A 17,944-nucleotide genomic window follows, 5' to 3' on the forward strand; every position below is an offset into this window, starting at 1 on the left:
CACATCATCTGGAGATACCATAAAGGTAACCAGGACCATCAAAGGTATTAAATTGCCATCACTGCTGAGGGTCCAAATGAACGACCCAGATTAGGTCATGGCACATCCTCCTGCATGTTGCCCACCTTCCAACCTGTGGAAGGGTTGACCTTATTACTCCTTATTTATTTTTATAACTAACTCATTGAAACTCCTGTGGCAAGCTCTCTCTGCACGTCTGAGAATTGATGCCTTTTTTTATTTTCTATGTAAATGGGTCACTGCCACTGGATTTTTTTCCCTTCCTTTTATGGAATGAAAATGTCAGGGAAAAAAAAAAGACTGCAGTCTAGTGGGTAGCTAAGATTTTCTTTTGTATTATGATTAGTGATTTAGTAGGGTCCCTGCAGATTTTTGGGACCCCCAAAAGGCCAAAAGAGGAGCTGTTATGTTGTGGGAATGGAAAATCTCCTAAAGTGCTTTTCTAGGTTGATTCTGAGAGAGAGAGAAAAAAAAATGTACAGAGGGGTTAGCTTGTGTTGAAAGGCAAAGAATAGAGGAGGAAACTGATTGAGGATAAGGTTTTTCAAGTGAGTTGTCAAGAGAAACCTACAGGTGTCCTCCACTAATTGACAAGAAACTAGAATCACTTGTATGTGAAGCAATATCAGTAGCTATACCAGTACAAGTTAAGAGAAGCAAAGAAGAAATCCAAGAAAATTTTTGAGGTTCTGTGGGTTATTTTTTGGGAAATGGGAGTGAATTTGTTAGGATTTTCTCACCCCCATATATCTCAGCAAAGCTCATGCATGGCCACCCCAAGTGTTTGAGTGATTAAAAGCTTCCATCTTTCTCTCTAAACAAATTGTCATCATATTCGCCATCATCACTGGAGGTTCAATAGACATGGAGGCAACAATTTGTTGTTTTTTATTAGCGCTGCAAATAGTGAGCTTTGCTTCTGGGACAAGCAGGCCTTTTGCACATAACGATGGTGTTGGTGTCAATCCACCAGGTTCAGCTACTTCTCTCTTCCCTTTAAAATGATTAGGTAGTATGTTCTCCACCATTTGCTTGGCTTCATCTTATTACTGGAAGCTTTTGGTTGTTCATGATAATATCCTTCAGCTTGCAAAATCAGCACAATCAATTACTAACAGAAATTAAATGGATGATCATATCACAGGCCTGAATTCGGAGTCTTCACAAGTTCTTCTGGCCTCAAACTCAGTCCCCCAGATGGGATCTAAACAGGTACTGTCTCAATCTCCCTTTTGTATTGTTAATGGATTAGCATCAATTATAGATGTTTAAACAACTTTTGCAGGATATACAAGGCATGGGAGAAGTGGAAGGATTAAATGAAAAAGCAAATTCTAAAGAGTGGAGCAAAATTGGATCAAGCCCACCAAGCTGTGAACACAAGTGCTTTGGTTGCACTCCATGTGAGGCCATCCAAGTACCCACAACTAGCAAAGCCCATAACCATTTGGGTGTCAATTATGCAAATTATGAGCCTGAGGGATGGAAATGCAAGTGTGGCTCGTCATTCTATAGCCCATGAACCATTTTTTTTTTTTTAAATTATGCTTGAGATGATCATGTCTTTTTTTTTTTTTTTTTGTACAAATTTCACATTCATATTATTATTAGTTCCAAGTAATCTTTGTTGATACTTGGAATTTTGAATGGCTTTTTAAAAAGTTTTAGTGAATATCTACCTTCATTGACTTAAAAAGCAATGACTGACTTCTTATTTCATTATGTAATGAGCCATTCTGTTTTTTCAATAATCATACTAAAATAAATTGCACATTGTCCGCCTCAAAAAAAAAAAAAAAAAAAAAATACATGATACAAACCTTCCCTAGTGGATAGTTGATATTATATCAACTATTTTTTATAACATTGAACAAATTTTGCTTTTGTTGTTAATAAAGTAAAGAAAATTATTTAAAAATCAAAACTAAAATTTCAAATTGTTTAATCTCCAGAGCCTATGAGCTTAATGAATAGATTAGTGTGTAATCCACCAATATTGTAAATCAGGTTCCAATAATGAGTTCCCTTTTTGATAAAAAATAATTTCATTAGTGGATTCATTTCCTCTTTCTATATAATTCATTTTATAACAAAAAAATTAAAATAATTTTTTGAAAAATCATACAAAATGTTAACCTTTTTAATAAAAATTTTTTAAATTAATTTTTTTTTCATTTTAAATACGATAAATGTTAAAAAAATAAATCAATTTAATCTAATTTTTGTAAAAAATTTTATTTCAAACATAAGCACTAACCATATGCAATTTTTATAATTTATAAACCCAATTTAATAATTAAATATTTATATTAAAATTATCACATTTAGTGTATGTTTTACTTAATCTCTCATATGAATATTAAAAAATAAGGTTTAAATAAAATTGGGCGAGGCCAACAGCTCTCTCTACAGAACGAACTTTTTCATAGCTCCTAGTGGAATCGAAGTCCCTCTGCAACTAACCAATTCTCCCCATGGCGTTCTCTGGCTCTCGTGTAAGTCTCTCTCTCTAACTTCAAATTCATTATAACTGTCTGCGTATTCCAGATCTCGATCTGAATATGCGAACTTTACATGCGGCGGTCCTGTTTGGTTGCTACGAAAATTTTGGAAACGGAAACTAAAATTTTGCATCTCGTTATGTTATTAATTTCTTGCCTTTTTTCATTGGATCTCCTCTTTCTTATTAGTTTTTGATGCAACAACTGTAAGGAGCAAGTATGATATTTCATACTTGGTTGGATCTGGACTCTGGAGATAGGCTATGGTTTTACGTAGTTAGTTTGCGTAACTATGAACTGTGGATGGGTGGAGTAGGATTTGGCTCCTGTTTAAGATCATTTAACTTTCTAGCTAGATTAGATGATTGTGGACTGATCTTAGGCAAGAGCTGATTTCATTGGATGATTGTATATGCTGGTGTATACCAGGGAGTTGGAGAAAATTTGCTTGTTCTGGTTTTGTAATTTTTTTAGGAGCGGTTTATGAGATTGGAGATGCATATGTGCCTTCATGGACATGAGTAATGTATGTTTAATTTTTATTTTGCAGGATGCTTGCCCCATGGTAAAGAACATTCTTCTTCTAGACTCTGAAGGGAAGCGTGTGGCTGTCAAATACTACTCAGATGATTGGCCAACCAATAATGCAAAGTTAGCTTTTGAAAAATCATTGTTTACCAAGACTATGAAGTCAAATGCCCGGACAGAAGGTTGGCTTCATAACTTGTATGAACTATTATAGATGATAGTGTTTGCAAAACTTTGTGCAGGATGGTTAATGGTTTATGATAGGGATTATGTCAAAATTATGCAGTAACATGGCCCTCCTTACTTAACAAGATTCTGATTTGGATATTGCAAAACAAAATTGTCAATATGATTATTAACAAAATTGCAATGTGCTTTTATAATGGTGTTAGTATGAAAGTTACTCTTTTGTGCATCACCAGAGCATGAAACACAGGCCTAAAATTTTTTATTATGTACCAAGTTTGGGAAGTGATCAGTGAATTCTCTCTGGCATGGAATGTTTATCTTTGAACACGAGATATCATTGAGTTATCTAAATCTCAATATTCAATTCTATTAAGTCTGAAGCTCATTTGCCTGCTCTAAATTGACTCCATCCACACAAAGAGAATCACCAGTAGAATTACTGATGTGTATTTTGTCAATGAAGTGTTGGCTGGTGGAGAATCTTTGTTGTTGGTTTTATATTTTGGATTTAGTCATATAGAAAACTCTGGTCAAGTATCAATATGCAATGCTGCTTTAGATGAGACAAATTTCCATATTTTACTTCTTTTCATATGATTCTTAACTGTCTGATAGTCCATGCATGTAAAACTTACTCCGAAGTTAATAACTGAATTCTTGGAATTTGAAAGCATTGCTATATTACTGAAGTAGTGATGATTATAACATAGGGCTATATTAAGTATCTGTAGTTGTAATGATTATACACATCTGCATTATTATAAAATGTGCCCTCACAATGTTCCTTGTAGTTGTATACATTATAACTGCTGCAGTAGACTAGAAAAGTTGACTGTGACCTCTGAGATTCTGCTTAGCCAGACCTGGAGTTACAAGATACCTTTCACTGCATTCCTGATATCTTCCTTTATGCAGCGGAGATCACAATGTTCGACAACTACATTGTTGTCTATAAATTTGTTCAAGACCTCCACTTCTTTGTGACTGGAGGTGATGATGAAAACGAACTCATCTTAGCTTCTGTTCTTCAAGGCTTCTTTGATTCGGTTTCTCTTCTATTGAGGTATTGCTAGTTGCATTTTTAACCTTTGTTCTTAATTTGATTTGATGATAACTTAGTTCTTGTTTCTCTTACATTTACCGTCCATGTCATTCTCATAGGAGTACTGTTGACAAAAGGGAGGCACTTGAGAACTTGGATCTCATCTTTTTATGCCTCGATGAGATTGTTGAAAAAGGGTATGGAGTTTTGTTCTTAAATTTATATATTGCATCTTAGTTACCACTGTTTTGTAGTCATTTGACTTTTTCCCTTGGTGTATTTGCTATGCATTTGCTTATTTCCTTTGGAATTGGAATAAAATGATGCACATAAATATTAGAAGGGGAATTTCCAATTAAAGACACTGTTTAAGTTTCCACCTTTATTGCTTATGCTCCCTTTAAGTCTTGGCTGCTAAGATCTCTGCCCTAGTATTTTAATGGTAGCTTGTTTAGTGAAGGCAAGCTAATGATTTTTGTATCTCTGCTCCTCTGCAATTAGATTGTACACTGAACAGCGAACTCCTAAAAGTGGCATTACATCAAGTTTACAGAACGTAGAAATCATTAAAATTTCTTTTCTTCCCTTGGGACTGGAATAATAGTACAAGCAGCATTAGAAATACCTGCACTTAACACCTCAAGATAGATTGGCATAGTATAATAGAGATTTGTACAATTGAAGTTCTTTAGATTGTAACATACTGTGGCATTAGAATGGATAGGTCCTTTGGTGTATGTGTATGTTTTCATAACCTTACTCTCATATGTAGAGTTGCAGAACAGGGACAATTAGCTTTATTATGGAAACAATATCCCATGATTCATCTCTAAGATTTTGGGTAAATTCAAAAGCAAACTTGCAGTGCAAAGAATAATCCATTGATTTTATTTTTTTTCCAAGGGTTGTTATCTGGAAGAATGAAAGAGTCTGAGTTCTTTTGTCTCGTTATGCGACATTGCTGCAAGTTGATGCAAGTGGGTATCAACATGTTGTGCATTATGGATATTAACCAACACCTATGTCTGCCATACTTCTGCACATGATGGCGCTGTTTATTTCTTTGCTAAATTGGCAAGAAGGTTTTACCTTCTAACATGTTTTATTTATTTGTTTTGGCAGGATGATTCTGGAAACAGATGCCAATGTTATTGCAGGAAAGGTGGCAGTAAATAGCATGGATCCTGGTGCACCTTTGTCTGAACAGGTTTAAATTCTACCTATCCATTGTTATCTCAGTAGTACTTAATTAAGTAAAATGGGACTACAGCAAGTAGAAGAATGTTGAAAAGGAAAAATATTAAATCCTTGAGAACTGAGAAACCACTCGAGGAACTCCTCTATTTCTATAGATCAAAAGCATTGCCATCATGTGCTTATTATGCTCATGCATTTATCCCACTTGATTTGATTTCCTTGTCTGATCTTCATGTTTCTTTTCTAATATTCTAGACAATAAGCCAAGCACTGGCTACAGCACGTGAACATTTGACAAGAACACTCTTTCAGTAAGGCTGCCATGGGGGGACGGAGAAAATGGCTTGGATTTCATGCTTTAGCAATTTTTTGTTTTCAGTATGTTGTCATGTAGCAATTGATCTTCATCATTGAGCTTAAAATTAGTTGAGGATAATACCATTTGGGCTTGTTATGGTTTACCCAATCAATAACATCTTTTTTTGCTTGTCTTCAACCGTTGTTTTGCCTCAGGCCTGTGGTGTAGACCTGGCCTCCAGTTTGGTTTTGGTTAACATTGGCAGTTCTGGTTCAAAGATTGATGGGATAAAATGGTTCCCTGGTTCGATTCATTTTGGTCTGGGTTTGCTCCATTTTTTATTCAACCTAATGTCCATTTTTTTTTACTTAGTCATTGTGGTTTAGATAAACTAACTATTTAGTTTCTCTATTTATAAATACACACTAAATATTCGATCTTTTCATTATTTAATCTTTCCTTTTAATAATAGAACTAAATAGTTGTTATTTTAAAATTATATAAATTAAATAGTTATTTATTTTAAAATTATAGATATTAAATAATTATTTTTTAAAAATTACAGTTAATAAATTATTATGTGTTGAAATTATAGATATTAATTAGAAATGAGGGCATTTTAATTATCTTAGTAAATCGTTGTCGATTTGAAGTTAACAGTATTGAAAAAATAGACTATTTAGTGTATTTGTTTCTTTAAATTATGGTGATTAAATGGTTAGTTTTTTAATTTAGTTAGTCGTTTGGAAAAGAGAACTACTCTGAGTTGTTTTGATCAGAGAAGGAATATCATATAACTTGACATTCATCCTGAATTTCTTTTAAAATTAGATAAATTAAAATCCGAGCCAGGCCAACTGTCTACGGTGTACCGTCGTTAAATTATTGAGAATTACTGTTTGCCGTACAGATATTTGAGATAAGGTCCCTGATGTACTCAGTTGAGTTTTGGTAGAGAAAATAATGAGTGTCCCCACTTCATCAATGTCAAGACTTTAACAACTCTTCAAAAGGTAGAAACCAGAAAACGACAATGACACGACTGTGCTGCGGTAAAAAATAATATATGAAACAACGAGTCAATAAAAAAATTAATATATAAATATATTTGTGTTATGTTATTCTCTAATAAATTTATTATTTTTAAAGTCAATCGTTGATTTAAGTAGAAATAAGACTGCTAAGCAACACACTCGATGCTTTACAAATCTATACCCAGCAAGAAAATTTTGCAGTTTACGTTAAAATTTTGTAAAATTTATTTGAAACCCACATGAAAAGCAAAAAGTCCATGAAGATGTGAGAGAAATATAAAAGGTATGACAACTTATAGAGGTTTCATATCCAATAATTACTCTAGACCTATTTGATCAAAGTATTAATTAGTTGATATTCAACTGATAGGTTGTTTAAACCGTTATAATTCAAAGAGTTAATAAACAAAACTATTTATTATGGATTGTTGTTTTAATATAAAAAACAACTTTATCCTTCTTTCATATATTTATATATGTAGAAATATATTTATTTAAATAATAAAATAAATCATCTGCACAACAATTAAGACTTATATATAAATGTTTATGATAAAATAAATAACATGATAGATTATATTTACTTATTATATACTTATTTTGGTAAAAAAATAAATTATGTGATTTATATTTTTATAAGTTATTGGATAAATTACACTTTAATCTTTTAATTATACCATAATTAATAGATTAATTCCTCTATTTTTAAAACGAAAATTTAAATCTCTATTTTCATTCCGTTTAAACCCACGATTTCTTAATTAATTTTAATATTAGTTTAAAAATAAATAACTCATCAAACTTTTGAAAATTAAAAATTTTCACATTTAAAAATTCAAATCTTCTTTCTTCCATTCTCATTACATTTTTATGTATTAAAATATATCAATTATAGGATTCAAAATCTATAATTTTCTCAAAATTTTCACTATTTTCAATTTTTTCATTCTTTTACAACCAAATAAAATATTACAAAATAAACACTTTTATTCATTTAAATACTTTATACAATTAAATCATTTTTGCTATTACTGCAAATAATAAAAATAATAAAAATGCACAGATTAGCAGTAAAGTTTTCAAATTTCTTAATACACATTCAATCCTTCCAAAGTTTTATAATACAAATTTACGATCTTCCTTTACTAACTTCATCTCATTTTTTATCTCTTTAAGTAAAAATATGAAATTAATTCTTTCATCGCCTGTGCTAATATTTGCTATCGTATTCAAAGAATCACATCAATTATTAAATTTACCACAAACATTGTCTCTACCGTAATAATAGAGCTTGTTTGAATTATCCGCAAATTCATAGCTCTCTTTCCGCATCCACAGCAACCTCATATCATAAAGTGTCGCAAAATTGCTTGAAATAGACGTTTATCAACTTAACATTCACCTTTGAATGAGAAAATGAAAAAGAAAAAAAAGGGAATTTGAGTTTATTTTATATGTGTTGTATGGTGCAATAATAGTATAAAAAATAATTGTTAGAGGTTTTGTCTAGACTACACATAAATAAAAAATTTTAAGCGTTGCATTTAAAAAATATAGAAATTGATCCGTTAATTATAATATAACTTAAGAATTAAAGAGTAATTTATTATAAATTATTTTAAATATTAAAAATAGCAACTATATAAAAATTGATAAAAAATTCAGTATAATTTAGCTATTATCAACTACAAGTTATTAGTTTTATCTAATAACTAAATTAATTGGAGCTGCAGTGCACAATTTAGCATAGACTGATCAATCATTTTGCATCAACCGCAATAATTATAAAATTTTATTAAATTTATGAAAAGAAAATAAGTAAATTAATTGAAACTGTGAACTTTTAATTATTTTTCTTAAAGGAAGATATGTGAATTAATTAGTAAGTCTGAAATTATTTAATTTGGTTGGCAAACACAAGACCTCTCATTTCTTTATTAATAAAAACAATTTATTTTAAGAAAAAATATATAATTTATTTAAAAAAATTAAAACCAAAATATAGATGAAATTGCATATATAGGTGGCAGCCAAATGGCAATGCCATTAAGGAATATGAAGACCAAAGGGTCAATATCATGAAAGAAGGAAGCATTACCCTTTTGAAACAAACAACCTAAAGAGGACAACTAATCAATCTCTCCTTTTTCCTCTTCACAAATCACAATGAGAAGAGATTAATACAGACAACAAAGCCCCCTTCTATTTTCACATCAATTTCCACAAACCTCACTTCAATCACTGTCTGTTCTCCATCTACTTTTTTTTTTTTTTTTTTTAAATAAACTTTTTTATATATAACAAAGAAAGAAACAATTCTAAATTTTAGAAATAACAACTAAATAAATAAATTAATTAAATTATCCTGTTGATTAACAGTTAATTGTTTCTTTAAAAATATCTATATAAATAATTAATGGTGGGTGGGTGGGTGATCCCCTTTTTTATGTACTTAAATGTTACAAAATTGAGAAAATCGTGCTATAAAGCTAATTTTAGATAAGCTAAGTGACAAAATGAAAATATCGATAATAATATTTTACTTGCATTAACATTCGTTTGATAAAAATAATATAAATAAAATTTAAATTTAGTCTAATAATAAATATATTTATTATTTTAATATTTAATTTTTATTTTTAAAACAGAAAAAAATTATAAATTTTATATTTCTCATTAATAAATTAGGACAACATCATCCAACGATATTCATTCAATATTGATAATAACATAAACCAACCAAAGAAATTATATGGGAAGTGGACCCTACGTGGAAAGCTGTCATTTTTTTTTCTTTCAAATGCATTGTTAAAAACTAATAATAATAAATTATTAATATATTAAAAAATTAATAAATAAAAATCAATTTATTAATAAGTATATTATTTAGAAACGTTTTTTGAACTCACTCTCTATATGGGAAGATATTTCCCACTTCCTAATCTGAAAAATTGTTGATTTTTCCAACAATGGCAAGCAAATAAAATGCTATATATATGAGAAATTAAATTCACAATATAATTATATTATATATTAAAAAAATAGATAAAAATTATAAAAAGGAGGAAGTATATTTATATAAATTATATTTTTATTATCACATAATTTTAAAAATATAGGAAAGCAGTAGTTTTTTTTTTATATTATTGGTTCGTTAAAAATGAAATAATTTATATAAATAAAAAAAATAAGTTTTGCATTTTAAACGTATTAATAAGTTAATAAATAAATTATAATTTTAAAAAATAAGATGAGAACGCGTGAAATTATTGACATCAGCTACCAACGTGGAACGTGCTTCTTTTGATTGTTTCCGATAAATTGGAAATAGGAGACCTTAATGTGGTGGGTCCCACTTGCCCCACTACTGCTTAATTCGTTACAGCCGTCTGATCAAATGAATTTTTTTAATCTCATCCATATATATAAGTTGCACATATATACATACATACATGTAAGTAGCATATTATTATCACAAAATACATATTTTCACCTTTTAATTTTATTTTGTTGCATTTTAAAATTTAAAAATATTCATAACACATTTAAATTAACGTAACTTCTTTATTATTTGTCATAATTCATTAATTTTAAACTGATAATTTTTTTTGAAATAGAAATTGAAAATTGAGAATTAAAAAATAAAAATAAAAATTAAATTTATTTAAATATATTTATTATCAGATTAATATAATTATTATCAGACTAAGTCCATAAATACTTAATCTGATAATTTAACTTGTATTTAATAAATTATTTTTATTTTTTATTATTCAAAAAAATTAAATATTTTATTTTTTCTATATTTTTTTTCTCATTAAATTAATTTAAAATGTTTTTTTTCAAATAAAATTTAATAATGGATTTTTATAGGATATTATCAAGTAGAGACTGTAAATTGTAAAAAGTAAAAAAAAAACTTATTTCAAAATATAGTCAAATTACCTCCTGAATTGCTGGACGACAAGGGATCACATAATTTTCTTTTTTAAAAAAAAAACTAATTTTATTATAAAAAATTACAATTATTACTAGTAATTTCTAACTAATTTTAAGAGTTTGCCACGTGTGCTTTCAAAAAAATGAGGTTGCCACGTGTGAAAAATAGGTCCCACACGCTGACCAGTTCTAGAAGAACAGGCTCTTAAACACTCTCTGCCAGGTCATTTTGATTTGTAAGAATTTAGTAAAAGATAATATTAATTTAATAAATTTAACTAATTATTCTTTATATAAAAAAACGAAAGAAGAAAATGGAAAAATTAATAAAAGGTGAAAAAAAGAGATAAAAATTATATAGGTTAATTTGAGGAAGTGAAGGTACACCGGAAATTCCTGGCATTGCCACTCACTTGCATCGCAGAGAAAGGGAGGGAGAGAAAAAGAAAAGCAAAGGAAACAGAGAGACAGAGAGAGACTCTCTCTCTATCTTTATCCATGGCCTAAAACCCTGTCTTTCTCTCTCTTTCTCTCTCTTTCATTAAAATCTAATTTCTTTCTCTGAAACAAGGTTTCCCTGCCTAAGATTTCTTTTTGTCCTTTCTTGATCTGCAACTCTCCAGTTGTTTTTCTTGTTTCTTGTGTCTCTGGTCAAATGGGTCTTTGCTAATTTTGCTCAACATGGACCAGCCTCTCCGTAGGTACCATTTTTCTTGCTTGTTTTCTTTTCATGGTCCTCTGTTTTTCTCGAATTATTGCCTTTTATTTTTGTTTTCTGGGATGGAGGTGAATGTGAAGGTTTTTGATACGAGGTAATGCTTTGGTTGCTAGCTGCAGCTGGACATTGCCTCGTGTAATTTATTTTTGTTTTCGTTCATTTTGCAAAATGCATGTTTTTTACAATCTTTTAACGTGATTCTAGAGTCTGTTCTGTTATTTCTGGTTGATGTGGATTTGGGCTTTGAGATTTCAGCTCATAATGTTGGATGTCTAGACATGGATAGGGAATTAAGGTCGATTTATTAGTTCTTTTTTTCCTAGCTTCAAATGAATTTTTCGTGCGGCTACTAGTCTTTTTCCCCCTTAATTATTCACAAGATTATAAAATCTGGGGATGGAAGATTCTCAATGCAAATTGGCAAATTTGAATTTCCAACTTTAGTGCATGAAATTTAATTCCCCAAGCTTTTAATGCATCATTTTTTAATCGTCGATCTCTGTTTTGATATTACGTGAGGCTTCTTTTCTATATGTGAGGATTTGACATGAAGGATTATTTGATTTGAAGTTATGTTGTTGTTTTGTGATCTTTCACTAAAATACTAATTGAATCCATCTTTCTATATGGGCCCTGTTGTATTTATGTTAGCAGCTTGTCAAATGTATCTTCTTTTTCAGTTTACTAAATTCTGTTTGTTTCATTAGGCTTTAGAAAAGGAAGTTGTGCATAAAACACCTGCACAGAAGGCAGGACTTGGAATTTTGCCCTTTTTCTGGTGTTTTTTAGCCAATTTATAAGAGATGGGGAAAAGTAGAATAAAGGCAAGGCTCCGCCGGAGCCAGTTCCACCCATTTTCATGCATGAGACCAAGAAAAGGAGATGATGAAGAACCTCATCCAGTTGAAGGACCTGGGTACTCAAGAATTGTTCATTGCAACCAACCCCGTATGCACCGGAAAAAGCCCTTAAAATATTGCTCAAATTATATATCCACAACAAAGTATAACATCATCACCTTCCTGCCTAAGGCACTCTTTGAACAGTTCCGGCGAGTTGCTAATATCTACTTCCTTTTGGCTGCTATTCTTTCACTTACACCTGTTGCTCCATTCTCTGCTGTCAGCATGATTTTCCCTTTGGCTTTTGTTGTTGGTATTAGTATGGTAAAAGAAGCTTTAGAAGATTGGCGTAGGTGTGTGCAGGATAAGAAGGTTAATACCAGGAAAGCTGCTGTCCATTTAGCAGATGGATTTGATTATAAGACATGGGAGAAGATTCAGGTTGGTGATGTGGTGAGAGTGGAAAAGGATCAGTTTTTCCCTGCTGATTTACTTTTACTGTCCAGTAGTTATGAAGATGGGATTTGTTATGTGGAGACTATGAATTTGGATGGGGAGACAAACTTGAAGCCAAAAAGAGCTTTGGAGGTAACGTTGTCTCTGGATGAAGATGAGGCTTTCAAGGATTTTACAGGAACGATAAAATGTGAGGACCCAAATCCCAGTCTTTACACCTTCATTGGTAATTTTGAGTATGATAGTCAGGTTCATCCTCTTGATCCTAGTCAGGTTCTCCTTAGAGATTCAAAACTTAGGAATACTGCTTTTGTGTATGGGGTTGTGATCTTCACTGGTTTTGACAGCAAGGTCATGCAGAACTCAACAAAGTCCCCTTCAAAAAGGAGCAGAATAGAAAGAAAAATGGATAAAATTATATATCTCCTTTTCAACTTACTTATATTGATCTCTTTGATAAGCGCAATTGGTTTTGGAGTGAAGGTAAAATTTCAAATGCCTGACTGGTGGTACATGCAACCCTCAAAACCTGAAAATTTGTATGATCCGAAAGCCCCTGTCAAGTCAGGTTTAGCCCATCTGATCACTGCTCTCATCCTCTATGGGTATTTAATACCCATCTCTCTCTATGTTTCAATTGAGGTTGTGAAAGTTTGTCAAGCAAGATTCATTGATGAAGACCTGAAGATGTATGACGAAGAAACTGGCAATACTGCTCAAGCACGAACATCAAACTTAAATGAGGAGTTGGGCCAAGTCGATACAATCCTCTCTGATAAAACCGGAACCTTGACCTGTAATCAGATGGATTTTTTGAAGTGTTCCATTGCTGGTATTGCATATGGTGTGCGCTCCAGTGAAGTTGAACTTGCTGCAGCAAAACAGATGGCCATGGACCTTCAGGACCAGGATGCAGAAATGTCTAATGGTTCCAGGCTAAAGAACCTTGCATGTAATTCGTGGGAGCATAGCAGTGCAGCACCAGAAATTGAACTCGAGACTGTCATTACTTCTAAAGATGAAAAGGATCAGAGAGTAGCAATAAAGGGGTTTAGTTTTGAGGACAAGCGTCTCATGGATGGAAATTGGTTGAAGGAACCTAATACAGATGTCATTTTATTATTCTTTCGGATATTAGCAGTTTGTCAGAGTGCTGTTCCTGAGCTGAATGAAGATACTGGCATTTTCACATATGAAGCAGAATCTCCTGATGAAGGAGCCTTTCTTGTTGCAGCAAGAGAATTCGGTTTTGAATTTTGTAAAAGAACTCAATCAAGTGTGGTTATCCGTGAAAAATATGCTCAACCAGGACAACAGGTCGAAAGGTAAGGATGTGAAAGAAAAATTTATTCATATTCTGGCTTTTAGTGCATCAATCATTTGTATTTTTGTATTGTTAACATCTTGGCGCTCTTGGGAACCTTGCAGGGAGTTCAAAATTCTTAATTTGTTGGAATTTACTAGCAAAAGAAAGCGAATGTCTGTAATTGTGAGGGATGAGGATGGGCAGATTCTGGTCCTGTGCAAAGGTGCTGACAGGTTAGATTCCCAAAAATCTTTCATTTTGGTTTTTAAAAATATACATACAATATGATAGATGAAGGAATTAGAAATGTCAACATTTTTTAATCATTCTTTGCATTGTTGAGCTTCAGCCCTTTCGTCTTGAGTAGACTATCTATAAGCCATATGAAATCTTCTGTGTCCCTGCCCTCTCCCCTGGCCCCAGAACAGACAAAAAATATTATGGACCTTTTTCTTTCTTCACTATCATTCATTACCCTGTTGCTTAAACTTACAGCATCATTTTTGACCGGCTATCAAAGAAAGGAAGAATGTATGAGGAAACTACTACTAAGCACTTGAACGAATATGGAGAAGCAGGGTTGCGCACATTGGCGCTTGCTTACAAGAAGCTTGACGAGTCCGAGTATGATGCATGGAACAATGAGTTTACAAAAGCCAAAACTTCTATTGGTGCTGATCGAGAAGGGATGCTTGAGCGAGTAGCAGACATGATGGAAAAGGAATTGATTCTTGTGGGTGCTACTGCCGTTGAGGACAAATTACAAAAAGGGGTACATAGTATCATTTCCTCAGGATTATGATTAACACCTTTCCTTTTGCTTTGCTTCTACTGATTTTGAATTCTCCTCTTCAGGTGCCCCAGTGCATAGACAAACTTGCTCAAGCTGGCCTCAAGATATGGGTTTTGACAGGGGATAAGATGGAAACTGCAATCAATATAGGGTTGGTGTTGTACAGATTACATACAACTATACAAGCTTCTCACTAATGCATATTAATTTCTTTGGGAAGCTGAAAAAAGTTACCTGTTCCTATGATTCAGATATGCGTGTAGTTTGCTTCGACAAGGAATGAAACAGATTTGCATTACAGTGGTGAACTCAGGCGCAATATCCCAAGATTCCAAACAGGTATTTGCTGCTGCAAAGTAGTATAGGACTTTGTTCTCATGGAATTTATTGTATTTGATGTTAAGACTTCCTTTATTTTTCATTACTAAACAGGTTGTGAAGGATAATATTTTGAATCAAATCTCCAATGCCTCTCAAATGATTAAGCTAGAGAAGGATCCAGATGCTGCATTTGCATTAATTATTGATGGGAAAACTCTGACTTTTGCTCTGGAGGATGACATGAAGCTCAAGTTCTTGGCATTAGCAGTTGATTGTGCTTCTGTCATATGCTGCCGTGTCTCTCCCAAGCAGAAGGCACTGGTATGATCCGTTTTCTTTGTTGCCTGCTGAACTTTTTTACACGTTAACTTATTTGGACATGAATTTCGAATCATTGAACTCCTCCTCGATTCGGATCCTGATATGATTTTCTTTTTGTTCGGTTCTCTGTTTTGGAAACAGGTAACAAGATTAGTGAAAGAAGGAACTGGAAGAGCAACCTTAGCTATAGGTGATGGCGCAAATGATGTTGGAATGATTCAGGAAGCTGATATCGGTGTCGGCATCAGTGGGGTGGAAGGTATGCAGGTCAGTAGAGTATCTGATTCCTGCATGAAGCATTTGCACAATAGCAAATTTACCTTTTCTTTCCCCCACCTTTGACTCTCTTACTTTTTGTACATTATAACTCAAATCTTTTTCTTGGACAGTATAGCTTCCCCTGTCCCTTCTCTATATATTTTTATTACTTGTAGTTTCTGAATTTCATGGGGGATATAACTAAATGAGACAAAAGAATCACAATGGTTGTCGCCATGTTTGGGCTCACATTGAATTATGTATCAAAACATCATGCTTGTGCTACACCCATTTTTAAAAGGACATTTGTTTCTGAGATGTTCTATTATTCCAAGTTATTTTGTTGAGATAAATATTCCGACTTGTGTGAAGGTGAAAAGAGAAGCATCTAGTTTTGCACCTCTTCTTTATATGTATCTTGATGTACCATTGAATCTTACAGAACTCAAATATCCATTTACAGGCTGTGATGGCCAGTGATTTCTCAATTTCCCAGTTTCAGTTCTTGGAAAGACTCCTAGTAGTGCATGGACATTGGTGCTACAAGAGAATTGCTCAGATGGTAATAGCCAAACGATAGCAACCTTGATGTTTTGTTTTCATGAGTTCAATATGGTAGCACCCACTGCACAGACACGTGCATGCATCCACACGACTTAGCATCTAATTCTTGTTTGTGTATAATCGCACATTATTAACAGATCTTTACTTAAATCTGGATGTTTGGTTTACAGATTTGCTATTTCTTCTACAAAAATATAGCATTTGGTCTCACCCTGTTCTACTTCGAGGCATTCACAGCCTTTTCTGGGCAGTCAATTTACGACGACTGGTACATGCTGCTGTTTAATGTCGTTCTTACCTCCTTACCTGTTATTTCACTCGGAGTTTTCGAACAAGATGTTTCTTCAGAGGTCTGCTTACAGGTTAGTCAAATCAAATACATCATGCCCAGCATTTTGATCTGCGTACGAGCTGTTGATGCTGCTTTATTTATGCTACTAAATCTAGTACCCTTTTGCAGTTCCCAGCATTGTATCAGCAAGGACCCAAAAATCTGTTCTTTGACTGGTATAGGATACTGGGTTGGATGGCCAATGGTCTCTATTCCTCTCTTGTTATTTTCTTCCTCAATCTTGTCATCCTGCTTGAACAACCCTTCCGAGCCGAAGGTCAAACAGCCGATATGTCTGCAGTGGGAACCACTATGTTCTCTTGCATCATCTGTGCTGTAAACTGCCAAATCGCACTTACAATGAGCCACTTCACATGGATTCAACACGTGTTCGTATGGGGAAGCGTTGCTGCTTGGTTCTTGTTTCTCATACTTTACGGGATGATATCTCCTATTTATTCTGGAAATGCATATCAAATTTTAGTTGAAGCTCTTGGTCCAGCACCAATATATTGGTATTCCATCATCTTGGTAACAGTTGCATGTAATTTGCCATACATGACTCACATATCATTCCAAAGAAGTATCAATCCAATGGATCACCATATCATCCAAGAAATCAAGTACTACAAGAAGGATGTTGAAGATCAATACATGTGGAGAAGAGAGCGCTCAAAGGCTAGACAAGAAACCAAGATTGGTTTCTCAGTAAGGGTGGATGCAAAGATCAGGCAATTAAAAGGGAAGTTGCAGAAGAAGCATTCAGCCTTAGTACAGAGTTATGCATCTTCACCATCATAGCCTTGTCCAATTTTTTTTTTTTTCATTTTTTTGGGAAAAGTTTATAGGGTTTTTAGCCTTTAGCAGTTTTCCATGATTGCCCTTGTAAAATTCATTTTGCAGTGATTTTTTTTTTCAAATGTGATTAAGTGGGGTTAGTTCAAGTCCCATTCAGTATACAGATGCATTAGAGCCTTGTACTATGTACACTACCTATAACAGCCTGTGAAAATAGTTGATATGTATAACATTTTTATTCTTCTCTCCCCTTTTTCTTTCTCAATATGACAAAAATCAAAATAGAATATATTTCTTTAAATTTCAATATTTCCCTAGGTTATAATTTCTGATTAATTTCATAATAATTTTAAATGTAATTTTTATATTATATATTGATGATTTGATATTCAGAAAGAGATAAATTTTAGGTGTGTAAGAGTAAGTTTAATTATGTCTTCTCTTTTCTCTATATATCTCTTCTTTTTTGTTTTCTAATGAGGTGTTC

At 32.7% G+C, this 17,944-nt stretch overlaps 3 protein-coding genes across 4 annotated transcripts; all 3 read left to right on the plus strand.

The window, feature by feature from the left end:
- Positions 1-568: 568 nt before the first annotated feature.
- LOC110613969 (EPIDERMAL PATTERNING FACTOR-like protein 5) lies at positions 569-1,717 on the plus strand. The gene is made up of 3 exons (XM_021755411.2): positions 569-994; positions 1,166-1,233; positions 1,307-1,717. The coding sequence occupies exons 1-3, from the start codon at positions 886-888 to the stop codon at positions 1,541-1,543; spliced, it is 414 nt and encodes a 137-aa protein (XP_021611103.1). The 5' UTR covers positions 569-885; the 3' UTR covers positions 1,544-1,717.
- A 657-nt stretch (positions 1,718-2,374) lies between these two features.
- Positions 2,375-6,089, plus strand: LOC110612882 (coatomer subunit zeta-1). Its single transcript, XM_021753720.2, has 6 exons — positions 2,375-2,516; positions 3,073-3,232; positions 4,155-4,302; positions 4,401-4,478; positions 5,404-5,488; positions 5,734-6,089. Exons 1-6 carry the CDS (start codon positions 2,496-2,498, stop codon positions 5,791-5,793), a joined length of 552 nt encoding a protein of 183 aa, XP_021609412.1. The 5' UTR covers positions 2,375-2,495; the 3' UTR covers positions 5,794-6,089.
- A 5,036-nt stretch (positions 6,090-11,125) lies between these two features.
- On the plus strand, positions 11,126-17,706 carry LOC110613413 (probable phospholipid-transporting ATPase 4). Of its 2 annotated transcripts, none has more exons than XM_021754514.2 (11): positions 11,126-11,450; positions 12,175-14,090; positions 14,194-14,304; positions 14,567-14,843; positions 14,927-15,015; positions 15,116-15,203; positions 15,297-15,506; positions 15,648-15,773; positions 16,228-16,326; positions 16,499-16,690; positions 16,789-17,706. In XM_021754514.2, exons 2-11 carry the CDS (start codon positions 12,271-12,273, stop codon positions 17,458-17,460), a joined length of 3,684 nt encoding a protein of 1,227 aa, XP_021610206.1. In that variant the 5' UTR covers positions 11,126-11,450; positions 12,175-12,270; the 3' UTR covers positions 17,461-17,706. The 2 variants fall into 2 exon arrangements, with proteins under 2 accessions (XP_021610206.1, XP_021610207.1); XM_021754515.2 differs by having other exon boundaries at positions 11,126-11,446.
- Positions 17,707-17,944: the final 238 nt, after the last annotated feature.

The sequence above is a fragment of the Manihot esculenta genome, chromosome 4, assembly GCF_001659605.2.
Source record: "Manihot esculenta cultivar AM560-2 chromosome 4, M.esculenta_v8, whole genome shotgun sequence".
Taxonomy (NCBI): domain Eukaryota; kingdom Viridiplantae; phylum Streptophyta; class Magnoliopsida; order Malpighiales; family Euphorbiaceae; genus Manihot; species Manihot esculenta.